The sequence below is a fragment of the Octodon degus genome, unplaced genomic scaffold (assembly GCF_000260255.1).
Source record: "Octodon degus isolate 3935 unplaced genomic scaffold, OctDeg1.0 scaffold00052, whole genome shotgun sequence".
Taxonomy (NCBI): Eukaryota; Metazoa; Chordata; class Mammalia; order Rodentia; family Octodontidae; genus Octodon; species Octodon degus.
This window is the reverse complement of record NW_004524628.1, coordinates 11255254-11265400: the sequence shown is the minus strand read 5'-3', so window position 1 is coordinate 11265400 and position 10147 is coordinate 11255254. Positions and strand designations below refer to the sequence as shown.

The window sequence follows — 10147 nt, the reverse complement described above, 5'->3', positions numbered from 1 at the left end:
CCCCACTGCCCACCCTGCCACCTCCCTGGGAGGTGTTCAGGGGATGCTTCTGTGCTCTTGGGCTTATCCTGCTGTGCTCTGAGCTTCTCCCCTCTTCTGTAAGAGCCAGGTCAGCCCCTGACTCTTCCATCCCTTGGGGAGCGCACGGGGCAGAGAGGCTGAAGCGCAGAGATCCCCTCATAACCCAGAAGAGCCAGGACTGCTTGCTTTTCACAAGCCCTTTGGGGCCTTTGCCCAGCTTCGCACACAGCAGGTGCCCCAAGTGTGTGTGAAAACTTCAGGCCCACACCCATGAGTCACAGTGACTTCCACTACGGCAGGCTGGCCCGCAGGACGACACTCAGCCTGAACATCTCAGCCTGGGCAGGGGACCCTCCAGACACCTCTGAGGTCAGGAAGGACAGGGTTAGTGGGGAGCAGGCTGGGTGCTCACCCGGGAACTTCCGGCCCCAGGGTGGCTTCCAAGCTCTGGGCCCCCAAGGGTCTCTGAGGAGACAAGGCCCACCCGGCAGTGTGGCTTTGTGCCTTACTTCCTGAGGGCTGTAGTGACCTAGGGAGGTGCAGGTGCTAGGAGAGGACAGTCACAAGGCCGCATCACAGAGCCGCCTCACTGAGTTGGTGGCAGCAGGCCCAGGGCAGACGTGACTCTGAGGACATCTGTTTCTACAATGTCCTGGCACGTCTGCCACACACATCTCAGGGGCATGTCTGCGCCAGATCAGTGGCAAAGGCGGGACTTGTGGGCACTAGCACCAGCTCTGTGCCTCCTCCCAGAAGCTCCCAGGCTCACCCAGGTCTAAACCCAGACTCTACACCAGCATGCAATGGAGTAGGTGGCCCTCCTCTTCCTCCCTCTTCCTCTACTGGACAGCTGTCAGAAAACAGCCTTCCAACATTTCCTGGCAAGGGTGTTTTTGGGGTACAGCAGTGCGGGTACACACACCCACGATGAGCTCTTCAGCCCGGCAGACCCTCCGCAGGCTCATAGCCCTGCTGCTGTCTCCCCACCCAGGTCAGAACTCATGCCTTGGGGAGCAGTGTTTACCTTCCACCTCCTGTGCTGTCCGCTGGAGTTTGTTTCCGCTTGTGCTACCTGAAGGAAGGGAAGCAGAAACCAGCCTCAGAGTCGCCGGTGGCCCAGAGCTGTCAAAGGCAGCGATCCACATGCTGAGGGCAGCAGGCCCTGCCGTGCCGGGAAACCAGGCTTGCTACAGAGCACCACGCTTGCTGCTGTCTGCAGGAAATTGTTCTGGGACACCTGCGCCTGACCCTGTGACAGTGACCGTGGCTGACTGGACTGGATAAATCCTCAGAAAAGCGACATTCTTCCTTTGGCCCTGATGTCCCCAAGGAGGCCCGGCCCTCCGTCATCCCCACCCCCGTGCAATGGGTCTAGTTGTGTTCCCCCAATTTCACACCCACCAACACCTCTGAATGTGAATTTGTTCATAAATGGGGTCTTCCCAGGTCTCAGCTGTTCAGGAACTCGAGGTGCCCCCCTCCCAATTTAGGGCAGGCTCTAAAGCCCAGGACTGGGACAGTTCCAGTGTGGCAGCGTGGGGAGCTCTTCTGCCCCAGCTCCGCAGCACCCCTCCCATAGAACATGTAGCCACGTAGGGTGTCCTGTGCCCACGCCCAACTGGGGCCACCTGCGTTAGCTCTGTCTAGGTTCCAGGAGCTGGAGCCCAGCCCACAGAGAGGTACTAAAGCCTCTAACCAGTCCACCTGTTTTCATAGAATGCCTGGCCAGAAAGAGTACCCTACCCACGTGGGCTGCTGGGAGCACACAGGCCCCAACTCCTCCCGCAGGGCGGACTCAGTGCCCTGGGAACAGGCACCCAGCACTGAGTCCTGGGCAAGCACATTTGGGATTCAGTCAGGAGCTCGAGCCCGGCCCACAGAGATGTGCACCCGCCCAGTGGGCTGTGAGCATCCCTGGCCACGGACAGCTCCAGGGCTCTGGGAAAGGACAGAAAACTTCCCATCTGCAGAGAGATGTTTGTGGGAACAGGAGCTGCAGCTTGTGCCAGACTCTCCTGTGACCCTGTAAGATTAGGAGCCCCTGCTATGGGCGCGGTGGAACTCGGAGGTGAAACAACCATTTCATTGTGTTTTTAAAAAGAACCCCATGGGGCTGGTGAGATGGCTCAGTGGTCTAAAGCACCTACCTAGAACAAGCTAAGCAAAGCACAGGGACCGCGGTTCAATTTCCCAGCACCACATGCCAGCCAGCCCCGCCCCCTGGTGGGCTGAGCTGGCCACACACACACACACACATACACACACACAAATAAATAAATAAATAAATTTAAAAGGAACCCCTGCTGGAGCCGCTGATGGTGTAGTTAGGTAGAAGAGCCCAGAGTTCATGGCTGCGCATCTGAGCGCTAGGACCTGCTGCTCCCTGAAGCTGTTTCCTGGGGAGCTGGGGTCTGCCGAAGCGGGGCTGGGCATCTCCAGCCATACCCACCTCAGCCTGGTCCCGGACCCAACCCACGTGGATGCAGGGCTCCCACGGTCACTCAGGGAACAGAGTCCCCAGGGCCCAGGAGCAGTGCAGCCCCGCTTGGACAACAGCGCTGCCTCCAGCCTGGACAGCTCCGGGCCCAGGCGACTTTTTGCCTTTCCTTCAGCATTCCTTGCCTGTAGGCACTCTGCGGATGAGCTGCAGGGCCCAGGGAAGGAAGGAGGTGAGCTCTGTCCTCCGCATGCAGGACGGGACAGCTGCCGGGCAGGTCAGTGCACTGGCCACGCAGGTGCTTTGCGCCCTCTGTGCCGGGCGCGCCTGAGCACTGGATGTGGACACAGGGGCTCAGGCTGCAGTGGGAAGGCGGTGCCTGCACAGAAGCAGCAGCACCCTGTCCGCCATGTCCACTCTGGCCAGACTCCTCCGCCATGGTGGCTCAGACCCCAGTGCTCACCTGGGGAAGCTCCTGGGTTTGCCTTTCCGACCTAAGCCCCACAAAGACAGGGGCATTCCTTGGCACTAGCCACTGCATTCTCAGGCATCTTCCATCTGCCATCTCCCAACACCAACCGGGGCAGGGCACACAGATCAGCGCCGCCCTCTGCCCACCTCACGTGGCAGCAGGGACTACCTAGAGCACAGCAGCCCCGGGCTCGGTGCCTCCCAAGAGCCTGACACTTCAGGCAGCCATTGTCACGGCCAGACCAGCAGCAGTGCATCCCACACGTGGACTGCACGTGTCCCTACTGCCCCCATGTGGCCCAGCCCACATGTGAACAGGCAGCTGGCACCCCACCAGCCGTGTGGTGCAGGAATGAAGAAGAGGGGCTGGGAGGTACTCCGCACCGTGCACTGTCTATCCCAATGCCCCCGTTACTACTCCCCGGCTGTGGCAATCAGCACTGGTCATCAGCTCTCGCTGGGGTCTCCAGGCAGAGCAGAGCCACAGAGGCGCAGAGTGGCCCAGAGGTGCTCAGGTAGGGTGTGGAGCCTGCTGGGTCCCTGCGGGCCCCTCTGCATCAAACGCTGTCGCCTGCATCCAAAGTGATGATGATTCTATCATAAAAGGCGCCCGGGCTCTCAGCATGAATTAAATGCAATCCGAGTCCTGAAAATCCTCGACTTACAGCCCAGGGCCTGGGAGCTGCAGCCCCCACATGTGGGGGGAAGAAGAGGAGCAGGAGTGGTGGGGTGGGAGGCCCAGGGTCCACCCCATGGCTGCACTTGGTACGGAGACCCGGGCCTCTGTGGGACTCCAGCCCCTGCCTGTGCTCCGTTTTCCATACCAATTTTCATAAGCAAAACACAGAGGCAGAGCCCTGGCAGATGCTGCACATCAGACACGCGCGTCCCTCCCCTCGCCATTCGGAGCCTCCCAAGGCCCCGCTGAGCCCGACCCTGACCCCATCGCACTGCTGCCACCTGCGCCCTCCGCTGCCACCCATCACTGCTCACCCGGGCCAAGGCACAGGAGCAGCGCCAGCCCACTCAGGGCCAGCATGGCGGGCTGTGCAGAGGAGGCGGCCATGAGGAGGCTGAGGGGTGTGGAGCGGACAGGAGCCGGCAGGAGCAGGCAGGAGCAGGCAGGAGCAGGCAGGAGCCGGCAGGAGCAGGCAGGAGCCGGTAGGAGCAGGCAGGAGCCGGCAGGATCTCACAGGAGCGGGCAGGAGCCCACAGGAGCAGGACTAGAGGAGTGATGCCGCATGGCCGAGGAGGCACAATGTCCTTGCCGGGGCGGGGCCAGTGGTGGGCGACAGGCCAAGGGGCTGCAGGCCAGGGCACTTCGGCACAGGAACTGAGGGCCAGGGGAGGACGAGAGGAGAGCTCGCACATGGCCTGAGGACACGGGCATCAGGAGGGATCCTGGGGGCCGGGGGGCCTGGGGGCCGGGAGGGAGGGAGGAGCCCCCCGAGCCACGCTCCAGCTCCCAGCTCCCCGCTCCCCGCTCCCCGCATGCTCCCCACCACCCCATGGCTCCCGGGCAGCTTGGACAGCTCTGCTGGAATTTCCTTCATTCCTGAGCTGCAGGGACCTCAGCCTTGGCAGCTCCAGGCTCTGCGGCTGTGAAAAGCGCCACAGTCTGGATTCCCAGCCTCCGTCCAGGAAAACAGCTCAGCCCAAACCAGTCATGGAAAAGTCCCGGCGTGGCCAGGATCCCCACAGGCGGCCGCCAGCAGGGGCCGAGCTCTCACTGAGCACTGGCATCCCCATGGGAGCCCTGTGTCCCCAGCCACCACCCCACCATGCTCTGTGTCCCCACAGGCAGAAGGGAAGGAGGAGGGAGGCTGTCCACTGCGGCCTGTCCCTGTCCCTGGAGGACTGTAGCAGCCCTGTGGTGCAGGGCAAGCAGACTTACCCCTCCCCTCTCCTGGGAAGGGAAGGGAAAGGCAGGGCAGGCCCTCCTCAGCTGCCACCCCACACTGCTCAGCCAAGCATGGGGTCCACAGTGGGGCCTTCAGCACAGGGCAGGGATGGGAGGGCTGGCCCTCGGTGTTCCCTGAAGCCAAGCTCACACTGTCTAACAAGAAGGGACAAGGGATTGCCACCAGACCTGAAGGGCCGGTCAGGCTGGCAGAGGAGCCCGGGGAGGATGGGTCCAGGAATCAGCAGCTCCGGGCCCAGGTGGCCGCACACCCGCTCTGCCCGTGCAGCTCTCCATCCTTTCCCTCCCCATATGCAGCACTTTCCCCAGTTATGACACAGCTCGGAAAGGCAGAGAAGGGAGGGAAAGCCGCGTGACTGGCACTTCAGGAGCCGGGGTGAGTTTGTGGCAATCCTCCCGAAAAAATTCCACTAACAATTTATTTTGACTTCTCTTAAAAGAAAGGCACTCATAAAGTGAAGAATGACAGTTACCAAAGGAAGAGACACCAGTCATAACAGAGGTGTCACAGCTTGGGATATGTGCCTGCATCACCCCTCAAGGTGCCCCAGGCTGCCACCCTGAGACTCTCTGTCTGCCCTCAGCTGGCAAGCCTCCCAGGTTCCACCAGTGAGCGTCGCTGTCCTCTCTTGCTCCCTGGGGACCGGCCCTGGGCACCAGTGCCTCAGAAGACACTAGGGACTGGGGTGTGTCTGAGCCCAGCTCCCTTCACACAGGGGCCACACCACTGCAGTCCCCGAGCAGAGAATGAGCAGTCCTTCCCAAGGGAAACTGAGGCACAATGCACCACACTGGGGGATTTTTGGTACCAGGAATTGAACTCAGGGCCTTGGGCTTGCCAGGCAGGTGCTGTGCCACTGAGCTCTGTCCCCAGCCGTGTGCCTGTTCTATGGAGTGACATAGCCTGGGTGAGGCCGTGACAGGTTTGCAGCTCTGGGGGATGAAAGTCCCAAGCGAGTCTGGCCAGGGTCCCCGTCTAAGTCACTTCATGGCCAGGGTCAGAGGCAGGAGTAGCATAGGAGAGCAATCTGCAGGTAAAATAGGACATGGGTTTTGGGGACCACTGCAGTCCAGATAGCTCTGTGGTGCCAGGGAGCCAAGGCCCTCTGGGGAATCCTGTGCTGGGCCCTGCTTCCTCTCTCACTGCCCATTTTGAGCCACTCCTTCCTCCTTCTGCCTGGCACACCAGGTCTCCAAAGGTTGCTCTGGTTCCTTGCTGCATTCTGAAAAGCAATTTCCTCACTTGGGAACCCAAGGCGCCCAGGATGTACTCCCTGCCCTGCTGCAGAGAGGGGTAGTCTGGTTTAACCTCATACTTTCCTGTATCTCTGCCTTAGAGAAAGGAGGAAACCATCTAGCCCAAACCACGAATCTCAGTCTTGTTCCTCAGTGGAGAAAGATGGAGGTGTGATAGGTCCGAAGTTTGCTGTGACCGGGTCTCACACAGTGCCACAGTGGGGATCGGTGAGCCCATAGCCACATGTTGAAGATTCCAACACCAGCCAGTAATGCTGGCGAGGTGGAGAGATCCTCAAAAGGTGGGTCCTGGAGGGAGGAAGTGACATCATTAAGGGTGAGCCAGTCTGTTTCCTGGCTGACCTGGGCTCCTGCCATGATGAACTGCCTCGCCACAGGCCCAAGAGCCACAGAGCCAAGAGATCTGACGGAAGCCTCTGAGCTCTGAGCCCAAATCAACCTTCTCTCCTCCTATGTCCATCACCATGCTTTGTTGGAGTGGTGCAAAGCTGAGCCACCCAGCTGTCTAGCAACGCTCACTCAGAATGGTAAGAGGTCAAGGGGCACAGGATGTCTATGGCTCCACAGAAGCTCATGGCAGCACAGAGAGGCCCAGTGTCCATGGCCCGGGCTCTGTCTGCCCACATGTGACCCCTGGAGCCCCTTCTCCCCTGTACTCCATGCATGCATGCACGTCCGCCCCTGGTGACCTGCTCTCTGGGAGAGAAGGCACAGCTGAGCTCATGTCAGAGACATGGGGGCTGAGGCTGAGCAAGGGTGTTCCAGGGCTCTTGGAGGCTGTCAGTGTCCTGTGGGGCTGCAGGGACAGAGGGGACCATGGGGACAAAAATCACAGAGCAGCGGGGGCAGTGTCCAGGCCTTCCTTCACCCCTCTGTGCCACTCGCCATCCCTTCAGCTCATTTATGTCCGCGTGAAAAAGCCCCCTACTCCCTAAGCTTGGAAGTGTCTGGATACACCAACTGCCATGGAGGTGCAGGATGTGGCCAACACCCAGCCCACCCGGCATAGAACTCACAGAGAAGTCTACAGAGTGCTCTCTCTCCTGTAGCTCACATTTTCTACCTGGGCCACTAGCACGCATTTCCTGTCTTCCACCCGTGGGAACGGCGCCTGGGAGGGCTCGGGCACTTGGAAGGCAGTGCTGGGATCCGACTGGAGAAACAAAAACCCCACTTCCGTCCCCACAGAGCAACAAGGCTCCTCTTGGGGTGACTGGACTGTGCGGCACTTTGTGCACCCTGGGGTGGCCTCCCCACAGCTGGCCTCCGCCTTCTTCGTGTGTGCAGCCCCACACTGCTGAGCTCGCAGCAGGACCTGGTACATTAGCAGTTTGGTCTTCTGCAAGCATCCATGTCCAGGTAGGTCGTGTTGAGCACACCAGGCATTCTGACAGCTTTAGGTACAGCAAGCCGCACTTGGAGAAAAGCCATGAACCTGCAGATAATCTGAGAACAGAAGAACGTTCCAGTAGATGAAATGCTTTCCACGACCCACAGCAGCCCCAGTAGTCAGCCCCGCCTCGGCTATAAGGGAGACTTCAAGCAGAAGTCTTTTGAGGGTGTTTCATAGAAAAATACACTGGATGTACTTGGCTCTGTTCAAGAGAATTGGCTTCAGTCCCATGGAAATCTGACATGGAAATCAACCCCGTGTTTATTTGGCTCAGGATTAATTGTCAGACATTCTGATGCAAAGTACCACTGAGCGTCTGTGAGTAAAACCAGCCGTGTGTACAGAGCTTTGCTGCAAATATTTCTTTCTGGATCCACTTCTGGTTTTTTATCAAAATTCCTGATGGCAGAAATACAAAGAGCCCACAGTGGACAACTTGAGTCACTCATACCCTGGCTGCGCAGCCGCGTTACTGCCCAGGAGAGAAAGCCGGCCACGTTCCCCCAGAGATGCTGAACTGCAGAGAGCAAGTGATTTCCCAGCACCAGGCCTGGGGGCGACCCGCCGGGCACTCCACCTGCAGCTGAAGGAGGGTCAGGGCTTGTGGCTGATTCGGTGGGCTCAGTACCAAGCAAAGCAAAAGTTCAGGATGGTGAAGTAAGGACTCAGGGGCTGGTGCTGTTGCCTTCAAACTCACTGTGAGAATAGCTAATTCATTCCCAGAGGCTTCTGGTCTTTTAATAAACTGTGGTCTGAGTCTGCCTTCAGCACCGAGCTGAGGGTGGGAGTCAAATGCCTTCTGTCTCCCACTCCAGCGCGAGATGCTTCCTTGGGTCCTTGCTCCCTAAAGAACCAGGCGAGAGGGGGCACATGGGACCTCCGATCTGCCCTCAGCCTGCAAAGTGTCTGTCTTTCTGGGGTGAGATGCACTGGGAATGGGGTGCAGAGAAGAGGGAGGCCGGTAGGAGAGGGTGTGAGCAGGCGCACACTGCGGAGCTGGGCGGGCTGGGCCGGACCAGGCCAGGCTCCTGCCAGTGGGTTTGTGGGGAAAGAGCTGTAGGAAGTTGCACTACCCCACAAGTCTCCTCCTGTCACCATGACCAGCTCGGGGGTTCGGTGAGGGACGAATAAGCCAGCCAAACCCCAGTCTTCTGAGCTCAAAGTGGAGAAAGGAACAGTTCCTAGTACAGCGACCGTCTACGGCAGAGAAAGAGGCAGCACTGGGAAGCAAACACACGTGCCAGACAGGCACAACAAACCCAAAGGGAAGACCAAAGCAGAAGCCGCAGGAGAGGAAGTGCGGGCTGCGAGGGCGCGCAGGCGGCGAGCGTGCGCGTGGGCAGCAGCGCCAGCCTCGAGAGGCGACGCCGAGACATCGGCCGCCTCCGCCGTGCGTGGCTATTACGACATCATCCTCCTGTGCGGGGCCCAACTCCGCACCGCTGCTCTGCTCCGCTTTTCCTAGTCACACCGAGATCTCAGATCTCGAGCCTCCCCTTAGTTCGCAGAGCCGCCCACTCCCGCCCACGCGCCTGGCTCTGCCGGCTACACCTCATAGTCCCTCTTTGGGCCAGGGTCCCAGATGAAGAGGCCCCGGAGGTAACACGGACCTCCAAGACAGCCCTATCAGCAGAGCACAGCTGTGCCACCGCAGGAGGGGTCCCGAGCCTGCCCAGCCAGCCGTGCAGGTCCCTGCCACGCAGGTGCGCCCTTTGCCGCAGCAGGACTCTCTCCAGGGGTTCCCTGGGATCCACGTGGATTTCTCCAGGGTTCTTTCTGGTGGACGAGTGGGGTCACACCTCCAGCTCTACACGGGATTCATAGTCGTCAAAAATGTCTTAGTGTTGCCTGGACATGAGCCTCTTCCTCGCCAGCTCTCGACGAGCACTAACTCATTTCCCCCTCTGCAGGGCTTCGGAGGTGCCGCTTACCCTGCCCAGGTGCTCGACCCATGATTACGCCCTGCCCGCCCGTGCCAGACATCGCCGTTGCTTCCGTGGTTTGTCAGCTATGAGTACAGGACTGACAAACATCTGCGTGCAAGTGTTTGTGCAGATGTTGTCATATCCAAGACCACAGTCATCAGAGTACATTTAACTTTGCAGAAATTTCAAGACTGTCCTCCCTGGGGGATTCTGCTTCCTGCCAGTGGCGCGCATGCACGGTGCTGTAGCTCTGCCTCCCTGCCAGGAGCCATTGTCACTCCCGTGATCCAGCTGTGTGGACGGGATGCAACTCGAGTCATTGCCCTTCGCTCTGTTTACAGAACATGCCATCAGCGCAGGCCGTCTGGAGCACGTGACACTTCCTCACACACCCTGGGTTTTACACCACTTACTAAAGGTACAGCTTTGGCCTGGCCAGATGCTGCCTGCAAGGCAGGTGTGCTGGCTCCTCAGCCCCCCTGGGCAGCTGTCTGCCCTTCTAAACACAGAAAGAGCAGCTTGCTTACACCCTTCAGGTCATCAGAATGGAGGTCAGGAAAAAGGGCGTAGTGACCAGAGGTGCAGCAGACACGCATTAGCTCCAGACCTAGGACAGGAGTGATGCCAGGGAGGAGAGGGGCCCTGGCAGGCTGGCCCGGGTGCCCTGTGGAGACAGGGAGAAAAGCTCAGCTTTGCTTCCCCGCATCAGGGACGAGGGGACC

The 10147-nt window shown here is 59.6% G+C and overlaps 1 protein-coding gene across 1 annotated transcript in view; it reads right to left on the bottom strand.

Annotated features, from left to right (window-relative positions):
- CUNH2orf40 (chromosome unknown C2orf40 homolog) overlaps nucleotides 1–4082 on the bottom strand; it is an 8694-nt gene extending 4612 nt beyond the window's left edge. Inside the window, exons 1-2 of the mRNA XM_004633209.2 lie at nucleotides 3923–4082; nucleotides 1046–1093 (exon numbers count right to left, since the gene is read on the bottom strand). Of these exons, the coding sequence (XP_004633266.1) occupies nucleotides 1046–1093; nucleotides 3923–3995 (121 nt within the window). The 5' untranslated portion in view covers nucleotides 3996–4082. The remainder of the gene's footprint in view (nucleotides 1–1045; nucleotides 1094–3922) is intronic.
- Between the last annotated feature and the right edge of the window lie 6065 nt (nucleotides 4083–10147).